The 18,889-nt window shown below is 52.0% G+C and overlaps 1 protein-coding gene across 1 annotated transcript in view; it reads right to left on the reverse strand.

Moving 5' to 3' along the window:
• Window positions 1-13,037: 13,037 nt before the first annotated feature.
• The window catches only part of SHISA7 (shisa family member 7), a 12,651-nt gene continuing 6,799 nt past the window's right edge, over window positions 13,038-18,889 (reverse strand). The window contains exons 3-6 of the mRNA XM_024755207.1: window positions 17,311-17,465; window positions 15,701-15,766; window positions 15,105-15,254; window positions 13,038-13,684 (exon numbers count right to left, since the gene is read on the reverse strand). Coding sequence (XP_024610975.1) covers window positions 13,038-13,684; window positions 15,105-15,254; window positions 15,701-15,766; window positions 17,311-17,465 — 1,018 coding nt within the window. The remainder of the gene's footprint in view (window positions 13,685-15,104; window positions 15,255-15,700; window positions 15,767-17,310; window positions 17,466-18,889) is intronic.

The raw sequence follows: 18,889 nt of genomic DNA on the forward strand, positions 1-18,889 counted from the left end.
CGGCCGCGGCGCCGCCGTCAGGCCCTCTCTGCCCTGGTCCCGAAAAGACTCCTCAGGGGGCCCCAGCCTCTGGAACAGGGGCCGGGAACGTGCAGAGACAGACGCCCACCGCCGTAGCCACGACTCGTTTGTGGCAGATTGGCCGCACGCGGGCATCCCACGCGCCTCGCCTTGGGTCTTATCCCACCGGGTGCAGAGGAGTCCGGCCCAGTTAACACCCAAGAACCCTGAAGGAAGAGGGGGGTCAAGTGACTTGCCCAGCCCCCCCCCCCCTTGGGACATGGCGGAGGTGGTGGTCAGACTGAGCTGTATCTCAGAAGTCCACTCCACAGACGTAACTGATGATGGTCACGGGAGTGGTGGTGGTCGATCCGGTGCTCGCTGGGCAGGGCAGGGCGCTGTTCTAGTTTCTTTGCATGCTTCATCTCATTGAATCCTTGCCACAGCCCTGTTGGGTGGATGTTACGATTCCCCTCTGGACACCCTCAGTCGTTCAGTACGCTTTTATTTTTGAGCACCTATCATGGAGGTGAGGAAGCTGCTCTGAGAGGTGACTTTTTTTTTCCAGCCGTGCTGCACAGGTTGTGGGATCTTAGTTCCCCGACCAGGGACTGACCTCAGTTCCTTGGCAGTGAGAGCGAGTATCCTGTGGTAGGCCGGATACTCTGGGGATATGGCTGAGCATAAAAGGGACAAAATCCCTGCGCACTCAGGGAGCTGACGTCTTCGTGGGGAAGCCAGACAGTAAACAAGTAAGTATATCCTATCATGTCAGCGAGTGATAAAGACGTAGAGGAACAATCAGGGCCAAGGGCCTACAAAGGGAGGGGTGGGGGCTGCTCTTTGACCTGAGGAAGGATCACTTGGGCTCCATACGGGAAGGTCTAGGGGAAAAGCATTCCAGAAAAGGGAACAGCCCGTGCAAAGGCGAGGCGAGGGGATCGCGCTTGGTGTGTTTGGGGCGCCACCAGGAAGCCAGTGAGGGTAGGTCGGAGGGAGGTGCTTAAGTCCGAGAGGTAAGGGGGGGTAGCGGTTACGTCTCTCGCCTCTGCCGGGTGGGCGGTGTGTTGTCTTCAAGCCCTAGGGAGCCATTGGAGGCTTTGACAGGGCCGTGGGCGGTAATAGAGAGGGAGGCGAGCAGGATGGTGGCAGTGGGGATGGGAGACGTGATGGGGATCGGTGACGTCGACAGGACCTGAGGGAGAAGGAAGGAATCGCCTGCATCTTAAAATTGGGGTCAGCAAACCTCAGTAAAGGTTTTTGATTTTGCGGGCCATCAGTCTCTGTCCCAGCGTACCCAGTTCTGCTGCTATAGCCCCAGAGTAGCCAAGCCCATGTGCAGATGTAGGGGCTGGCTGTGTTCCCATCAGCCTTTGTTTACAGAAACAGGCAGTGGCAGGGGTTGGACCACAGGGAGGCTGCTTTTTACTGACCCCTGAAATCCCAACAGGCCCCACCCCTGCTAAGAACTTTTCAAGAGCCCTCAACACACTGCGTTTCGAGTAAATCCCAAACTCCCATGAGATCCGTAAGTACACTCTCCCTGAGGCCCCCTTGGCCTCTTTCTGTCTGTCTCCCTGCTATAAGCCAATCTCTGCCTGACCTGAAGAAGTTTACACGGGAGTCCCCTGTGCCAGGAGAGCTTTCCTCCTCCTCTGTCCTCCTCATGGCCTAGGCTCACCTTAAAATGTCACCTCTCATGGGACTTCCCTGGCAGTCCAGTGGTTAGGACTCCTCACTCTCACTGCCAAGGAACTGAGGTCAGTCCCTGGTCGGGGAACTAAGATCCCACAACCTGTGCAGCACGGCTGGAAAAAAAAAAAGTCACCTCTCAGGGCAGCTTCCTCACCTCCACTCCCATGCTCTGTTTACTTCACCCTCTTTGATCTTCCTGGTCCATAAGAATTTATTATTTGTTTGCTTACGTGTTTGTCTCTGTCCCCCGATGAGTACAGCCCCAGGAGCACAGGGACCCTGTTCTTAGACTCTAGCAGAGTACCTGACAGATCAAGGTGTTTGTTCAGCAAGTATTTATTGAGCACCTACTGTGTGCCAGGCACTGTTCTGGGTGATTGGGATACGTAGGCAAACAAAGATCTTTGCCCTTGTGGGGCTTACTGTGGTGAGAGAAGACAGACACAGAAGTGAAATGTGATAAATAAATAAAATACATGGTATGTTAGAAGGGAGCAAGTGCTGTGGAAAAAGAGAAAAGTAGAGCAAGGGAGGGGCTCAGAGTGTGCCAGGTTGTGAATTTTAAGCCAGGTGGCCAGGGAGGCCTTACCAAGCAGGTATCATGTGAACACAAGTTTGAAGGAAGGGAGGAAGTGAGCTATGTGCTTATCAGGGAAGAGCATTCCAGCCAGTGGGAACAGCTGGAACAAAGGCCTAGCACGTGCAAGGAACTGCAAGGAGGCTGGTTTGGTTGGAACAGAGTGGGCAAGGGGGAGGGTGTGGGGAGCTGAGGTTACAGAGATGTATGTGTGGATGGAGTTGGGGAGCCGGTATCATTCAGGGCCTTGAAGGCCGTGGCTAGGACTGTGGTCTTGTCTCTGGGGGAACAGGGAGCCATGGCAGGGTTTTGAGCAGCGGAATGCTGGGGTCTCACTCTGACTGCTGGATGGAGAAGAGAATGAAGGGGCATGAGGGCGGAAGCAGGGAGGCCGGGGAGGAGGCTGTTGCAATAACCCTGAGAAGAGATGGTGCTGGTCATCAAAGAAGATATATAAATGGCCAATAAGCACATGACAAGATGCTCAGCATCACCAGCCATCAGGGAAACGCACATCAAAACCACAGTGAGCTACCACATTACACCACCAGGGTGGCTATAATCAAAAAGTGAGATAATAAGTGTTGGGGAGGATGTGGAAAATAGGAACCCTCACACAGCTGGTGGGAATGAAAAATGGTGCAGCTGATTTGGAAAACAGTCTGGCAGTTCCTCAGATGATTAAATCTAGAGTTACCATATGACCCAGCAATTCCACTGCTAGGTATATACCAGAGAAATGGAAACATGTCCACGTGAAAAGTCATACGCAGATATTCATAGCAGCGTTATTTATAATAGCCGAAAGTGGGAACAACCCACATGTTCAGCAACTGGTGAATGGATAAACTAACTGGTATTTACTTACAATGAAATGTTATACAACCATAGAAAGGAGTGAAGTACTGTTATCTGCTACAAAATGGATGAACCTCCAAAGCGCTATGCTAAGGGAAAGAAGCCAGTCACAAAGGACTACATGTTGTATGATTCCATTTATATGAAATGTCAAGAACAGTCAAATGCGTGCAGACAGAAAGTGGATTAGTGATTGCCTAGGACTGGGGGATGGAGAGTTGATAGCCAATGGGTAGATTTTCTTCTTGGGGCGCTGAAAATATTCTAAAATTGTGATGGTAGATGCACAGCTCTATGAATATACCAGAACACTATAAATTGGTGAGTTTTATGTATGGCATGTGAGTTATATGTCAGAATAAAGATGTTATTTTTCTAAAAAGAATTTTTAAAAAATACTGAGATGGGAGGAACTGAAAGAAGGCCAGAGGGGTGGAGAAAGAGGGAGAGAGAGGTCCGAAGGAAGAATGTTCTGAGCCAGTAGAGGTAGGTATGGAGGGGCTAGGCTTGGTAGAGCCCTAGGGAGCCAATGAGGAATTCTCACCAGGACGTGTGAGTGGATTTGGTACTGATGTTGAGATTCTGGCTCAGGGCTGCTGGGTAGAGACTAGACTGGAGGACCCAGAGTGGAAGCAGGAACTCCAGCAGGGAGCTGGTCATGGGTTGGGCTAGTGTGGTGGCTATGGCCGAGAAGTGGGCGGATCTGAGAATGACTCAGGAGATGGCCTAGTGATGGGCCTTTTGTGTGTGTTTGGGAGACTGGAATCTGCAGGGGATGGGCTAGGGGAGGGCTGTCCTTACTTTCCTAAATATTGGAGACCTGGAAACTTACTTTTGCTCAGTGAAACCCAAATTGTCCCTTCGGCTTGAATTCTAGCTTCAGAAATTAATCTTCATTTCTTCTGTTCATCTGTATTAAATCACTAAAGAAATACATGCTTGGAGGGAAATTCACACAGTTACTGCAGTGCAAGAAGTAAAAGTAGGAGGTGCAGCTCTAGCTCTCCTTCCACTCCCACGTTTGCAATCCCACCCCCTCAGGTACCCGCTGTTAATATCTGGGTGTCTTCTTCCCCACACTACTTGGACGTTTACATTCCCGCACATCCTCCCTCGGCAGCATGCACAGCGGTCCTTGATAAGAACACGGGAGTTTCTAGCATTCTCCAACTAACGGGTGTTTATGCCGGTCCAGTCTGTGGCTAGAAGCTGCAGTGAGCATCCTCAAACGTTTATCTTTGGGCAAAGGTGTGAGCTTTCCTGAAGGAGAAATTCCTAGAAGTGGAATCTCAGGATCAAAAGAGCATGAGTGTTTGCAATTCTGCCAAGTAGCCCTTGGCAGGATTCTACTTATTTAGATCCTCACCATTAGGCTCTGATCCATTCATTCAATAATTCATTTAGAACCAACTGTTTGCCAGGCTGTGTTTCTGTGTGCTTGGGATACATCAGTGACCAAGACAGGAAGCAAGACACCACCTTCCTGGGGCTTCCATTCTGGTGGGGAGACAGATAAACAGTAAGCACTAAACCCAGGGTGGCCAACTGTACGGGGTTGCCCAAGATGCTGGACTTTCAGTGAGTGCCAGCACTGGGAAAGTCCTGGGCTAGTGGGTAAGAAAAGCTGGTAGTATAAAAAGATATTACTATAAAAATTAGAGCAGTTAAGGTAAGGAGGTTTAGGAACACTGGGGGGAGGGGGGAGAATTTTAGATGCGGGGAGTCAGGGTAGATCTTCATCGAGAAGGAAACAAATATTTAAAGGAAGCGAGGGAGCAAGGTTTGTGCTTATCCAGAGGAGAAAGACTGTTCCAGGCAGAGGAAACAGCCGATGTCAATGTTTTGATGCAGAAATGCGCCCGAGTATTAGCAGTCTTCAGAATATGTGCCAGTCATGGTCAAAGGTGCCTCATCTTTCATCGGCATTTCCTTTCTTCCCAGTGCGGCTGAGCATCTTTTCATGAGTAAATGCCTCCATCTTTATTTCTGAGTTCACAGTCTGTGGTTGCTGATGTGTTCTCTGCCCCTTAGTGCCCTTAACATTTTTAAGCAAGTTGACTGTAAGGCTGTGGTAGGTAATTAGCAAGAACCACTTTCCTTTGTGCCCCTGAACAGAGGTTAGAGCTCTGCCCCAGTGGGAGGGGCCTGCATTAATGGCTAAATATGCCTGCAGTGGATCAGGTGCTCCCTCTAGTGACAGACAGCAGCAATGAAACGCGTTGCTCTTATCCCGCTCCAAAAACCCTAGATCGCAGAGCACAGACTTTCATGTTGGACAAAAACAAACTTTAGGGGTTTCCCTGGTGGCGCAGTGGTTGGGAGTCCGCCTGCCGATGCAGGGGACACGGGTTCGTGCCCCGGTCCTGAAGGGTCCCACATGCCGCGGAGCGGCTGGGCCCGTGAGCCACGGCCGCTGAGCCTGCGCGTCCGGAGCGTGTGCTCTGCAACGGGAGAGGCCACGACAGTGAGAGGCCTGTGTACCGCAAAAAAAACACAAAACAAAACAAAAAAAAACAATAGTAACTAGGGGCTTCCTATAACGGCCGTAAAACAGACACCTCTGATGCACATCAAGATAAAACAGAATAATGCCTGATGCCGGCAAGGGCGGGAGCAAATGGACGTTCTCACGTACGTGAACTTGGCAAGGCTCTCGGAACTGCATCTTGGCGTTGTGTAGCAAAAGTCTTAAAAACGCACCTCCCTCCGACCCAGAAGTTCACCCTCCTGGGAGGTCTTCCCAGGGAAAAGTAAGTGAATGCTCCCCATGGTGTGCAAAAAGATATTCCTCAAAGTATTGTTCATAGTATTGAGAAATGGGAAAACCCTAAACGTGTGGTGGTAGGGACTGGAACAAAAATTATGCTGCTGCCTGGACTCCAGAAACGTGTGTCATGAAAGAGACTGAAGAACTGTTCAAGTCCAAGGAGCCTCGAGAGACACAATAACCAGATTCGACACCTAATCCCGGGGTACCAGGGACTGAAAAGAGAATTGCTCCAAAGGACAATACTGGGACAGTTGGTGAAACTGGAACATGGACTTCATCAGTGTTAAGTCCTTGATTTTGATAACTATACTGTGGCTGTGTAAGAGAATGTCCTTGTCCTTCAGAAATGTCCCTTAGGGGGCAACTTACTCTCAAGTGTCTCTGAAAAAAAATATTTATATGAAAGGAAAACCATAAAGCAGTGTGATGAAATGTTAGCAATTAGTGAATTGACAAAAGCTGTACATGAGTTCTTGGACTTATTCTTGTAACTTCTGCACGTTTGAAACTTTCAAAATATAAAGTTGAAAAGAAATGAAAAGAAAGAAAGGCACATGCACACAACATCTGGTATAGATTTCAGAAGTTTGCAAGCCCGCCCCCTCAAATGCCGTTAAGAATAGCTGCTCAGAGGCTGTATTAATCAACACAGTGGAGTTGCAAATTGAGCAAATGTTAGGTTACAAAGGCGAAAATGCTTATGCCAGATCTTATCCTTGACTTGCTCAACTAAAGCACGGTACATGTGGATCAGATTGCTTTCTTCTTGGCTGAACAGAAATGAAGTAGTTGACAGGCACATAGAGGCCATGTTGAATGAAAACTACATACGTTTAAGCCTTGGCATTACGACTCAGCGTGGAAGCTAATCACTTGCATGGGAGGGGAATGAGACTCTAGTCTCCTGTGTTAAGCTCGCCCCTGGGCATCTGCTCAGTTAGGGGAATGGCAGTCAAAGCCGGCACCTTTGACGTTTACATTTAGACTTTATTTTTTTAAAAGTAGGTAACGCACCTACAAAAAATTCAGAAGTGCAAGAGTGTACAGCAAAAAAGCCCTCCAGAGTAGGCTGCGCTGTCCTGCAGTAACAAGCAGCCCCAAAGCCCCAGTTGTTAAAGCAACAAGGGTTTGTATCTGGCACATCTAACATCTGGGAGGCAGGGAAGCATGGTCCTAGTCTGTGCCCAGGAGGAGACTCTGAGTGCTCAATGATCCCATACTTCGACACACTGCATCACCACCCTCCCTCCCCACCCACCCCCAATTTTCTATAGACAAATCGCCAGCACAAAGAGGCGATTTCTAAGAATGGGTGAACAACCCTTACACGCACCACGTGGGGCATTTCACCAGGGATCCAATACCAGTACTTGAAGGCACCACCCCTTCCCACCCCACTAACCTACGGTCAAACAGATGGACCTCAGCAGGTGAAATCTAGCCGGTGGTGAACACTTAACTGCACCGAAGGGGGGCAGGCTTTCTCAACCACAGATCACACTCCTTCCGGCAAGCGCTATCCTGCGAGGATGGTCAGGTTTCATGCGCCCAGCTGTTGGTTCAAACACAGCCCAGGTGTTGCTGTGATGGTATTTTGTAGACAAGACGAACACCTACAGTCGGTTGACTCTGAGTAAAGGAGATTATCCTAGATCATATGGTGGGCCACATTCAATCATTCGAAGGCCTTAGAGCGGAAACTGAGATTTCCTGGAAAAGAACGAATCCTGCCTCAAGACTGCAGCCTTGAAAACCTGCCCGAGTTTTCGGCTGCCTTACAGACTTTGGATTTGCCAACCCCCATGGTCACATGAGCCAGTTCCTTAACAGGAATACACACACACACACACACACACACACACACACACACACACACATTGGTTCTGTTTCTCTGGAGAACCCTGACTGATATGGAATAAAGTCTAATATCTGAGAAGCAAACACTTAAATACACTAGAGAAGAAGGGGTTTTCTTAATGATAAAATCAATGCTGAAATGCCCTGCACACACAACCCAGAGGTATGAGCAAACTAATGCTCTGATGTAATATGAGTCTGATATTAGTAAACAAACACTTAGATGCTCCTAGAGGTGAGCTGTCCTAAAGTTCATAAAACCAAGCCTTAGAGGCTCTTCTTGAGACAGAAGGAGGGGGCAATTCTAGTCATCACTGTGGAAATATTTTAATGCACTGGGTGGGAGGAGAGAGGTGTGGAAAATGATTCCTAGTTATCATAAAAACTGACATTTAGACTATTCTGTCACACCCCGTTATGGGTTGAATTTTGCTCCCTGCCCACAAAGATGTTGAAGTCCTAAACTCCAGGACTTGTGAATGTGACCTTGTTTGGAAACAGGGTCTTTGCAGATGAAATCATTGGGGTGGGCCCTAATCCATGATGACTGGTGTTCTTATAAAATGAGACATTTTGCCAAGGAGACACGCATACAGAGGGAAAATGATGTGTCGAGGAATGCCAGCATTGCCAGCAAGCCACCAGAAGCTAGGAGGGAGGCACAGACAGATTCTCCCACACAGCCTCAGAAGGACTCAGCCCTGCCGACACCTCCGTCTCAGACTCTCAGCCTCCAGTGCTGGGAGAGAATACGTTTCTGTTTAAGCTGCCAGTTGTATGGTACTTTGTTACTGCAGCCCCAGGAAACTAATGCAGATGCACCCCACACACACACACACTTCAGTGATGTTCAGGCAAAGAATTCAAATATAAGGAGGCGCAAACAAATAGAATCTGCAAACAAATGCTTACCTGCTTAGAGGGAAGAAACTTTCTTAGGAAGAAACTAAGGATTTGAAGGCACCTTACAGTGCATCTCCCCGTGCCTGACTCCTCTCTTGGTGACAGCTGGAGCAGCCCTGACCACCTACCTGTAAAGACACTTAGATGCCCGCCTTCCTTGGCCACAAAGGGGACTGACTCCCCAGTGACTTGCAAATGCGGAGATGGAAACCCAACCTTTCCCAACAGTATACTTGAGACCGGGGATCAGGAAAACATCTGTTTATTCAAAAAAATACCAAGTTGCAGCTCGGCTGGCAGTCCTCACCAAGGAACTGGGGCAAGAGTCCGGTATTGGGGGGAGGAATAGGGTGGGTCGGGATAAGGAAGCAGGCAGAGCTTTGGAAGTTCTTTTGGTCTAGAATTGATCTTCTTTCTGTACCGCCCTCCACTGCCCCCTCACTGGAATGGGAGTGTAGTGTGTGTGTGTGTGTGTGTGTGTGTGTGTGTGTGTACATACAAGCCTGTGTATGCATTTATGAGGTGGTGGGGGCTGGTGAGGGAAGACTCAGATGGCGAGGTCCCATCTCTGGAAGCATCAAGGGGATCTGGCAGGACATGCCCACTTCCTCACCCACCTCGAGACCTCTCCCTACTATGGCTTATTTGAGATAAGAGGTCAAGGCCCCAGGGTCAGGCAGCCTGTGTCAAGTGAGTGCGGGGAGGGGGCAAGATACCTGGAATCCAGGCCGGGAAAGAGCAAGTTGAGGGGGGCATACAAAAGCTGAAAGGCCCCGAATCCCCCAATTCTGGGGGCTGGAGAAAGCTGAGGGCTCCTTGAGGGTGGTTAGCAGAGGGGAGGGGTCTGGGAGGGGCAGGCGCCCAAGCTGGCTCCTTTTGGGGGAAGTCACAGTCTGCCATAGGGACACTGGGCGTGGTGAGGCCCTCAAGGGGATTGAAGGAACCCAAAGGAGCAGCTGTAAGCATGGAGTTGAAAAACTGGCAAACTGGCACTGGGGCCCTGGTAGATTGGGGGTAACCCCTCAGTTTCCTCAGTGTGGTGGGAGCTGAGGGTCAGTTATCTGCCCCAGGCTCCTGATGAGAAGGGATGAGCTGAGGTGCCAGGATTTGTGGGGAGAGAGGAAAGGGAGGGGGACGGCCCAGGGGAGGGAGAAGAGGCCCCCTCACCTCGCCCTGGGGGCTGGGAGAGGGGGCATGTAGCCCTTTAAGAGTGGGGGAATGGCCGCCCCAGAACATGGCTATATACAGAGAATTGGGGGCAAATTGTGCGTAGGGTGTTGGGGAATCCCCGAAACCCCAGAGGCTCCCCAGTGTGTGAGGGGGAGATGAAGGAGAGAATGCTGCTTCTCTGCCATCTTGGGATGATGCAGAGCACCACCTCCCACCCCTACAGGTGGCACTGGCAGTGGCCGTGGCTCTCCAGATGTGCCTGCCCCACGACCAGGGCAGCAGAGAAAACCATTGAAGGCCTCAGGGAGGTCAGCAGGTGTTGACCCAGCCCAGGGGGGTCTCTAGGGAGAGTTTGGCCCAAGCCAATGGAGTGCAGCTCTGGGTGGGGATCCAGGTAACAGGGATTGGGCAAGGGACAGTGATATCACCTGAGGACTGGAAAGCCCCCCCTCTGGTGATGATAAGAGGTCTCTTTGTTGACCCTGTCACCGATCAGATGGCTGGGTGAAGGGCAGTTATCAGGAGGGACCTGGATACCCTCATCAGGGGGAGATGGAGGACTGACCAAGGCCAAGTCTGTGGTGTGTTTGATGCAGGCAGGCGTCAGCCTAAGTCAGGAGCATGGCAGTGACATCATCAGGAAGGGCCAGAGTATGATGATGTCATCAGAGGGGGCCCCATCCCACTCCATTTTTGAGGGAATGGGAAAATGATGTGTATTGTGCTGGTTCCTGTTAAGGGAACAACTGTAGGTGACCCCAGAAGACAATTGAAATACAGCTGGCGTAATACTTGGCTCCCAAGATGATGGATCCTGGAAGGTGATGATACATGGTTGAAGTGGATCCTGCTAAATGACATCATTGGGTGTCCTGGATCCTGGGAGATGATGATGCCATGGTTATGGTGGATTCCAGTAGATGGTGACACCATGGTTGAAATGGATCCTGGGAGATGATGACACTAATTGGGTGTCATGTGTTCTGGGACACCATTGACTCATGGGTGCTGGGAGGTGGTGACATCACTGCTGAGTTGAATCCTGGGAGGTGATGACACCAAGTCTGTGCTGGATCCTGGGGCATGAAGACATCATGGTTGAAGTCGATCCTGGGAGGCAGATGATACCATGATTGAAGTGGATCTTGGGAGGTGATGACACCGTGTCTGTGGTGGATCCTGGGGCATGCAGACATCATGGTTGAAGTGGATCCTGGGAGATGATGACACCACAATTATGGGGGACTATGGGAGATTGTGGCATCATCACTGGATCCTGGTAGAAGATGTTACCATCAGCTCTAGTGGATTCTGGAAGGTAATGACACCGTTGGTCATGGCGGGTTCTGGGAGATGATGACATCAGCTGTGGTGAATCTTGGGAGATGATGACACCATGGTTGTGGAGAATCGTGGGAGATGATGACATCATGGTTGTGGAGAATCATGGGAGATGATGACACCATTGGCTATAGGGAACCTTGGGAGAAGGTGACACTATAGTTATGGTAAATCCTGGAAGAGAATGATATCCTAGTTACGGTGGATCCTGGGAGATGAATACACCATAGGTCAAAGGGAATCCTGGGAAATGATGTCATCATCAGGCATGGTTAACACTGGACCCCAGGTGCAACTTACCACCAGGAGTGGTGGAAGTCTTGTGGTGCTGATGATGTCATCAGCTAGATAAATAGCAGGCATACTCCCACCTCTCCCCACCCCCCAACAGGAGGCCAGGACTTTGTTTACAGAGGTGGTGATGTCTGTAGTTACGGCAGAGAGAAGTAGCGCCACCTGTGAGTCCCAGGACTCCAGGAGCCTGGTGGGCCAGAGTGGCCTCCATGGGAGCAGAAGCCAGTCTGGGAATGCTATCCTCCAGGAGTCACACAGGACCCGTGGCCCACCCACCCTTTAGGTGAGGTTCTGGTGGAAATCCCGCAGGGCATGTCTCTAGGGTCAGGGGAAGGAGTGACCAAGCCAAGTCATGGTGGGACAAGGCAGAAACTCTGGTGATACCATTACAAGTAATGGCCTTCCAGAGCAGGCAGTGTCTCTGGTGATGACATCACAGCACTGGGGCAGAGCCTCAGCTGGGGCAGGGCCACTGCCAACAATCCACAGATGGACTGTCATCTGTGGCAGAGACCTCTCCGCCGGGGCAGCCTCCCCAGTGAGGACACCCCTAGATGACACCTCAGGACAGGGCACTTTCTCTGGTGACCCCTCCCAGGATAGTCATGGACTCTGGGTGTGCCCTGCCGTTCCGGGACTTGGCAGCAGCAGTAGAGGTGTCTCACGGCGTATGTAATCTCGGAGCAGGCAGAGTCTGGTTGTGACATTGCAGAAGGGGCCTCGTCTTGGAGATGTCCCCAGAGTGGGCTGCCATCTCTGCTGATGACATCACGGAAAAGGCACAGTCCCTCTGATGACATCATAGGGCAAGGCACCTTCTCTGGCGATGGCATCACAGGAAGGAAGCAGAGTCCCTGTGATGATGTTGTAGAAAGGAGGCCTTATGTCTAGTGAGGACACAGCTGGTGAGGCTCTTTCCCCTGTGATGTGTCCCAGGAAGATGGCTTTGTCTGTAGTGGTGACTTCAAAGACAAAGGCATCTTCTTTGGAAGAAAATATTTTCCTGGTGATGATGATGTCAAAAGAGGCCTTTTGGTGCCAGAGATGACATCATGAGGATGAGATTTATCTATGCAGTGACATCATAGGAAGGAAGGAAGGACTCTTTGTCTCTAGGGATGATGTCATAGGACAAGGCATTATTCCTCTTATGACATCACAGGAGGGAAGTCTTTGTGATGACACCATGGAGCATAGATGCCTCTAGTGATGACCTTAAGGGTGGGCCTTTTCCTCTGTGATGACCTCATGGGAAGGAGGTTTTGTCCCTGTGGTGAACAAAGACATTTTCGCTAGTGATGACCTCACATACAGGCCTCTTCCTCTGTGATGACGTCATGGGAAGGAGGTCCTGCCTCAAACTGTGACATAGGAGGAGGGGTCTCATCTGCCGTGACATCGCAGAAGGAAGCTTTGTGTCAGGTGATGATTTCATCCAAAACAGTGTCCTTGGAGGCAGCCCTCCTGGCCACCGCAGATCTGGTCCCAGGCCCCTGGCGTGTGTTGGGGGATGCAGGCCGGGATGGGGGCCCCAGGCTGCAGCCCCCAAGCCCCTGGCCCGACCTCAGACAGTCAGACAGTCACCTCATTCTTGCTGGCAGTGCGGAGGTGTTGGGGCAGGTGATGGCCGGGGATGAACTGCAGCTGCTCCAGCGTGCCCTGGCGCTGGAAGGGCGGCCTGCGAGACAGCGTGCCCCCACCTCCGCCGGTGTCTGACATCCAGGCGGGCTGCGGCGAGCCGTGCAGGCCGTGGTGGTGGTGGTGCGCGTGCAGGCTGGGCGGCGGGGGCAGCCCGTGCAGCGGTGTAGGGGGCCCCCCGGGCCCCAGCAGCAGGTTGGAGTGGGAGGCAGCCAGGCTGGCGCGGGCGGCGGGCTCGGGGGGCAGCACGGGGCTGCGGGGGGGTGACAGCAAGTGCTCGCGGCTCTGGCGCAGGGCCTCGGGGGACGACAGGAGCAGGTGCTCCTGTGACACGAGGCGCGCGCGTGGCAGTGTGAACTCATAGCGTGCCCGGCCCCCGTCGCCCAGCAGGTGCTCCTGGGACATGACGCGTCGTGGGTTGGGCGCGGGCGCCAGGCCCAGCTCCTCGGGGCCACCCCAGCCTTCCATGCGATAGCCGCCCCCTGTGCCAGGTCGCCGCAGCGCATGCAGGGGCAGCGTCCCACGAGGCATCTCTGCCAGGTGCCGGCGCTTCAGGTAGGCCTCGTCCAGATCCTTCTCGGCTGGGGGAGAAGGGAAGAAACCACAGAGGTGGGTCCTCAGCCAGCCCAGAACGTGCTCCCTTCCCTAGGGCACCCCCCACCCCAGGAAGACCCCAGACATTACCTGGAACTTCCTGGTCATTAGCCTGGGCAGGGGCACAATTTTAACCAGTCAGAACAGTCAAGCTAGCAGAATGCAGATTCCCAGGCCCAGCTTGCAATGCTGCGATCGTAGATGGGGGGGACCTTTTTTTTTTTTAAATTGCCTGGGAACATCCCTTCTTTTGGGAGTAGAACCCAACTCTTGCTTTTGAGGAACCACTTTCCCTTCCCTTTCATCCTGTAGCACGTATTTTTCAAACTTGGAGATTCGACCCATTCATGGGTTGAAAAGTTAATTTTGTGGGTAGGGACCAGCATTTGGCAAAATGAAATAGAATAGAAAATTATCAGAAAGTGTCCCATAATAAGAGAATAAGGGTGAATACCATTCACAAAATTTTTATTTCAGTTGTGTGTGTTATTGATATATTAACAGATAAAGTGACATGATATCTGGGATTTGTTTTGAAATAATCCACCAAAAGATGGGGTGGAGGGAGGAGAGATTAACAAAATGTTGCCCATTGTTAAAGCTGGGTGAAAGGAACATGGGGCTCATTTTACAATTCCTCTACTCTCGAGTGTGTTTGAAAATGTCCATAATAACAAGTTTCAAAACTTTACTGTAATTTAAAAATGTGCCAGTGTATGTGGGTCTCGTGGGACACAATATAAAAATCTTTTCTTACTGTGGATCTCCGTTTAAAATGTTTGAAGGCTACTCCACTACCAGGGATCGGCCACTGACCCAGAAATGTCCAATCAGAGTCACGGTGATTGGCTTTTGGCCAAGCATGTGACCCTTTTTGGCCAGTGGGATCCAGGCTTGGGAATTTTGCTGGAATCATTGGGAGAGACTCTTCTGGTAGAAGTGCCCTGAAAATTCTCAGGACAGTCTTTGCCATCACAAGGGGAGATTCTATCTGAAAATGAAGCCAGCCCACTGTTCAGCAGAGCTGAGAGATGTAGAATCCTGGAGACAGCTTTTGAGCACCTGGGTTCAGCCACACCTGAAGCTTGTGGCACACAGACTTTCTGTTATCAAGCCAGCATAGTCACCTTTTTTTTTTAAGTTGTATTTCTGTTCATTGCAAATACAAGTCCTGATGAATGCAATAGATCTTGGGGAGAGGACCATGGGTTTGCATTTTTAAAAAGCACCCCAAGTAATTGTGATACAAAATTACCTCAGGTAATTCTGGAACAAACTTGGAAAAAAATCTAAGGCAGGGGCGGGGTATCTAAAGCTTTAGAAGGCTATCGGGTCACTGTCCATTGTCCTGAACCCAGGCCCTGACCCCGCCCCATCGCCCAGGTAGCTCCCCTTCCCGGGACTCACCCAGCCTCTTGAGGGAGGAGTAGCGGTTGAGTTCAGATTTCACAGCGGCCTCGTAGGACGGGGGCAGATGCGAGAGGTTGTGGAAGGACCGAGAGCAGGACAGCGTGGAGTAGTGCAAGGAGGGGCTGGGCGGCGGAATGGCCCGCCAGTCTGGGGCAGAGGGGCATGGCCGGGGTCAGTCCAGGCCCTCCTCCCTCAGACCCAGCAGTTCTGACCCCCAGCCCCCTTAGAGCATTAGAAATCTGGAATCCCAGCCCCTCAGAGCTGCAGCAGTCCAAGCTCCCTGTGCTCACTCCCCCCAACCCTCGGGTGCTCTTTGCTGGGGAAGGAGGAGGAGGAGGGGCAACTGGCGTTTGCTCAGCACTCGTTGTGTGCCCCGCCCCAGGCTAGAAGGGACGCACTCCATGCAGCTTCCCGCAGACCACTTCTGGCATAGAAATGAGGAAACTGAGCCTCACTGGGTTACCTGGCTGGACTGTGCGGACAGGCTCCCAGGGTCTCACACCTGCCCTATGCTGGGCACCTGGCTCCGGCTCAATACAAGGGTGGGAAGGGAAGGAGCCCTGCCCTCCCCGCAGCCCCGCCCTGGTCCATACCCAGAGTGGCAGCGTGGTGTTTGGGGCTGTTGACGTTGAGGTGCAGGTAGTTGTGGTGCAGATTATCTGTGGGGACCAAGAGGGGAGGTGGCATCACTGCCATTGCCTGCTCCCAGCTGGCACCGCTGTCCTGGTCTTGTGGAAGGATCCCCACCCATGTCCACTTGGTCCCCAGCTCTGGTCCCTCCTGCCTACTGAATCTTTGCCCTGACTTGCTTCTCCCTCCTGGATCATCAAACCAGCCTTCTGGCCAAATGGCCAGCCCATCTCCAAGATCAGCCCCACTGCAGTACTTCTGACATGTACACCTGCCCCTGTCCCTCTGCTGCTCGAAACTCTTCCCATGTCTCACCATCACCCATGGGACACAGTCTAAGCTGGGGATGGCGTTTGAGGCCTGTGTGACTTGTCCCCAGCAGACATCTGCAGCCTCATCTCCCATCCCTCCTCTCAAGCCATACTTCTCTCTGATGCCCAAATGGTCCAGCTCAGTTCTGCCACAGGGCCTTTGCACATGCTGTCATGCTGTTCTCTCGGCCTTGAATCCCTTCCTCTCCTTTGCCTGAAGACCTCCTACTCACCCCTCAAGATCCAGGTCAAATGTTTCTTCCTTATCACTACTATTCAAACCCATCTCCTCCCCTCCGTTCCTGATCCCAGATCAAGCCTTGTCCTTTACTGCCTGGATCGTCATGCAGGCCTCCTCTGGAGCCTTCTTCCTCTCATCGATCTTCCTTCATATGGGTTCCAGAGACATAGTTCTTCCACCCACTTCTGACTTTGCTTCTCCCTTGCTCTAAACTCCTCCATGGCTCCCCATTGCCCTCAGGACAAAGGCAGAGCCACTCAGCTCAGCCTGGTACTCAAGGCCCTTCCTGAGGTATCTGCCCACCCTCTCCTCAGCCTCAGCTCTGGCCACCTCACAAGCTGTGCTCCAGCCACTCAGAGATCCCCCTGCCCAAGAAACTCCCCTCACCCTCCTGGCCACTGCTCAAACATCATGTTGTGAGGGAACTCCTCCCCCTCACACCAAATGAGACCCTTTTCAAACCCTCTTCCAGCTACCTGGACTTCTCCACTGATGCGCTCGTCATAAACTATAAGAATAACAATAATATGAAGACAGTACTGTTATGATTCTCATTTTATGGATGAGGAAACTGAGGCCCAGAGCAGCGAAGTCACTTGCCCTAGGTCACAGTGGTAGAGCCAGGATTTGAATCCAGGCGTCTGGCTCCCAACAAATTATAATTCAGTTACTGAGTCCTTGTGTGTCACTGGCTGTTGGGTGGTCTGACATGAGTTTCTCAAGTGCAGGGGTTGAGAATGTCTAAATCTAAATCATCCATCGTAGCACCCAGGGTTCCCACCCAGGGTGCCCACAGGAGATCAGGGAGGAGGTCTGGCTCACTGCAAAGTCCAGTGCATTGCCCAAAACAGGTGTCGGCCATAACGGTTCAGGGAAGGCAGAGACAGCAGGCTGTGGCTAGGGGCAGGGCCTGGGCAATGGGAGATGGAGCCATCCGTGGAGGGCGGAGCTACAGGGATGAGGGGTGGGGGCAGATGCAGAGGCAGCAGAGGCGGCAGCCGAAGCCCCATTTCTCACTCACCGAGATTGGAGGGCTTCACGGTGTTGTAGAGGTTCTTGGGCGTCCTCGGGGGCATGCTGTCGGGACCCCCGACCCCCGGGGTTAGGGAGCTGCTTCGTGCCCGGTCCGGGCGGGTCCCAGGCCCCGCCTGATGCCTCAGAATGTCCACCAGAGCCCTAGAAGTGGCAGAGGGATGGTCAGTGGCCTGGGGACTGGGGCTGGGGGTGGGGAGAGGGAGGGCGCAGGCCTCTTTCCCCTCTCCGTTCTCACCTTTGGGTGTATCCGTTAGCTCAGCTCGGCTTCTAGCCTTTGGCCACGCCCCTTGTTAATATCAATCTGAGCACCGCCTGCCCCAAGGTCCCTCGGACCACACTTCCTGCTTGAAGCGCCCCTTCCCCTATTTATTTGGACCCTACCCCTTCTGCGGTCCCTCCCACATCGTCCTCTCTGTGGCCCTGCCCCACCCTGAACCTGGGACCTCACTCCTGTTCCTTTTGCTGCCTTCCCCATGGCAATAAAGGGTGCTATGTGGACCCCAAACCTTAGAATCACCCTTGACTCTTCTTTTTCTTTCCTGCACGGCCCTTAGCAATCCTGTGGATTCGCCCTCCAAAATGTATCCCAACTCGGAGCACTTGTCACCACCTCTGCTTCTACCAGCCCCATCTCTCACCGTTATTGCCACAGTCTCCAATTGCTCTCCCCATTTCTGCCCTTATCCCTTGCAGTTTCACACGCACAGCCCAGGGATCAGATGGTGACACACGGAGCTCAGGGCTCCCCCATCACACTTAGGATAAACCTGGCCTCTGCCTACTTCTGTCCACCTCCTCCTCACCCACTGCACTCCAGCTGCATGGGCTGCTTCGCTGTCCTGCAAACACTCCACCTTAGGGCCATTGCACTTATGGCTTCCTCTCTGCCTGGAATGCCCTTCCCACAGATATCTGCTTGGTTCTCTCTTTTCCTTCAAGTCTCTGCTCAGAGAGGCCTTTCCTGACCACTTCGTGTAAAACAACACTGTCCCTCCCATTCACAACTCGTTATGCTACTTTATTTTTTTCACAGCAGTTATCAGGATCTAAAAGTGTATTGCACGTGTGTTTCCTTGCTTACTGTCTTAATGATAACGGTAGCCAGCATTTACTGAGGGCTTACCAGGTACCAGGACTCAACATGAATTAACCCAGGTAATCTTCATTACAGTCTGAATAGGTGGGGAACAATTATTAGGCCCATTGTACAGACGAGGAAACTGAGGCATAGAGAGGTTTAAGCAAATTCCCCAGGGTCACACAGCCCGCAGGCAGCTGACCTGGGATTGGAAACCAGGTTTACTCCTCGGTGCAGGGACTTTGTTTTGTTCACTGCTGTGTTCCCAGCTCCTGGCTCACAGAAAGTGCTCAAGAAATATTTGTTGAATGAATGAAGGCCCGAGCCTACCCGGTCACTCCATAGACTGCCACTTAAGTCACATATATTCTCATGTCCCGCCCATCTCTCCAAGGCATTGGCTTCTGCGCTCCTGGTGGCTGCCTCAGTCTCTGGCCATACTCCCTGCACCCTGCCGCCCCACCCCCCACCGGCCCCACTCCCTGAT

The sequence above is a fragment of the Neophocaena asiaeorientalis genome, unplaced genomic scaffold (genome assembly GCF_003031525.2).
Source record: "Neophocaena asiaeorientalis asiaeorientalis breed wild unplaced genomic scaffold, Neophocaena_asiaeorientalis_V1.1 scaffold694, whole genome shotgun sequence".
In the NCBI taxonomy this organism is placed as follows: Eukaryota; Metazoa; Chordata; class Mammalia; order Artiodactyla; family Phocoenidae; genus Neophocaena; species Neophocaena asiaeorientalis.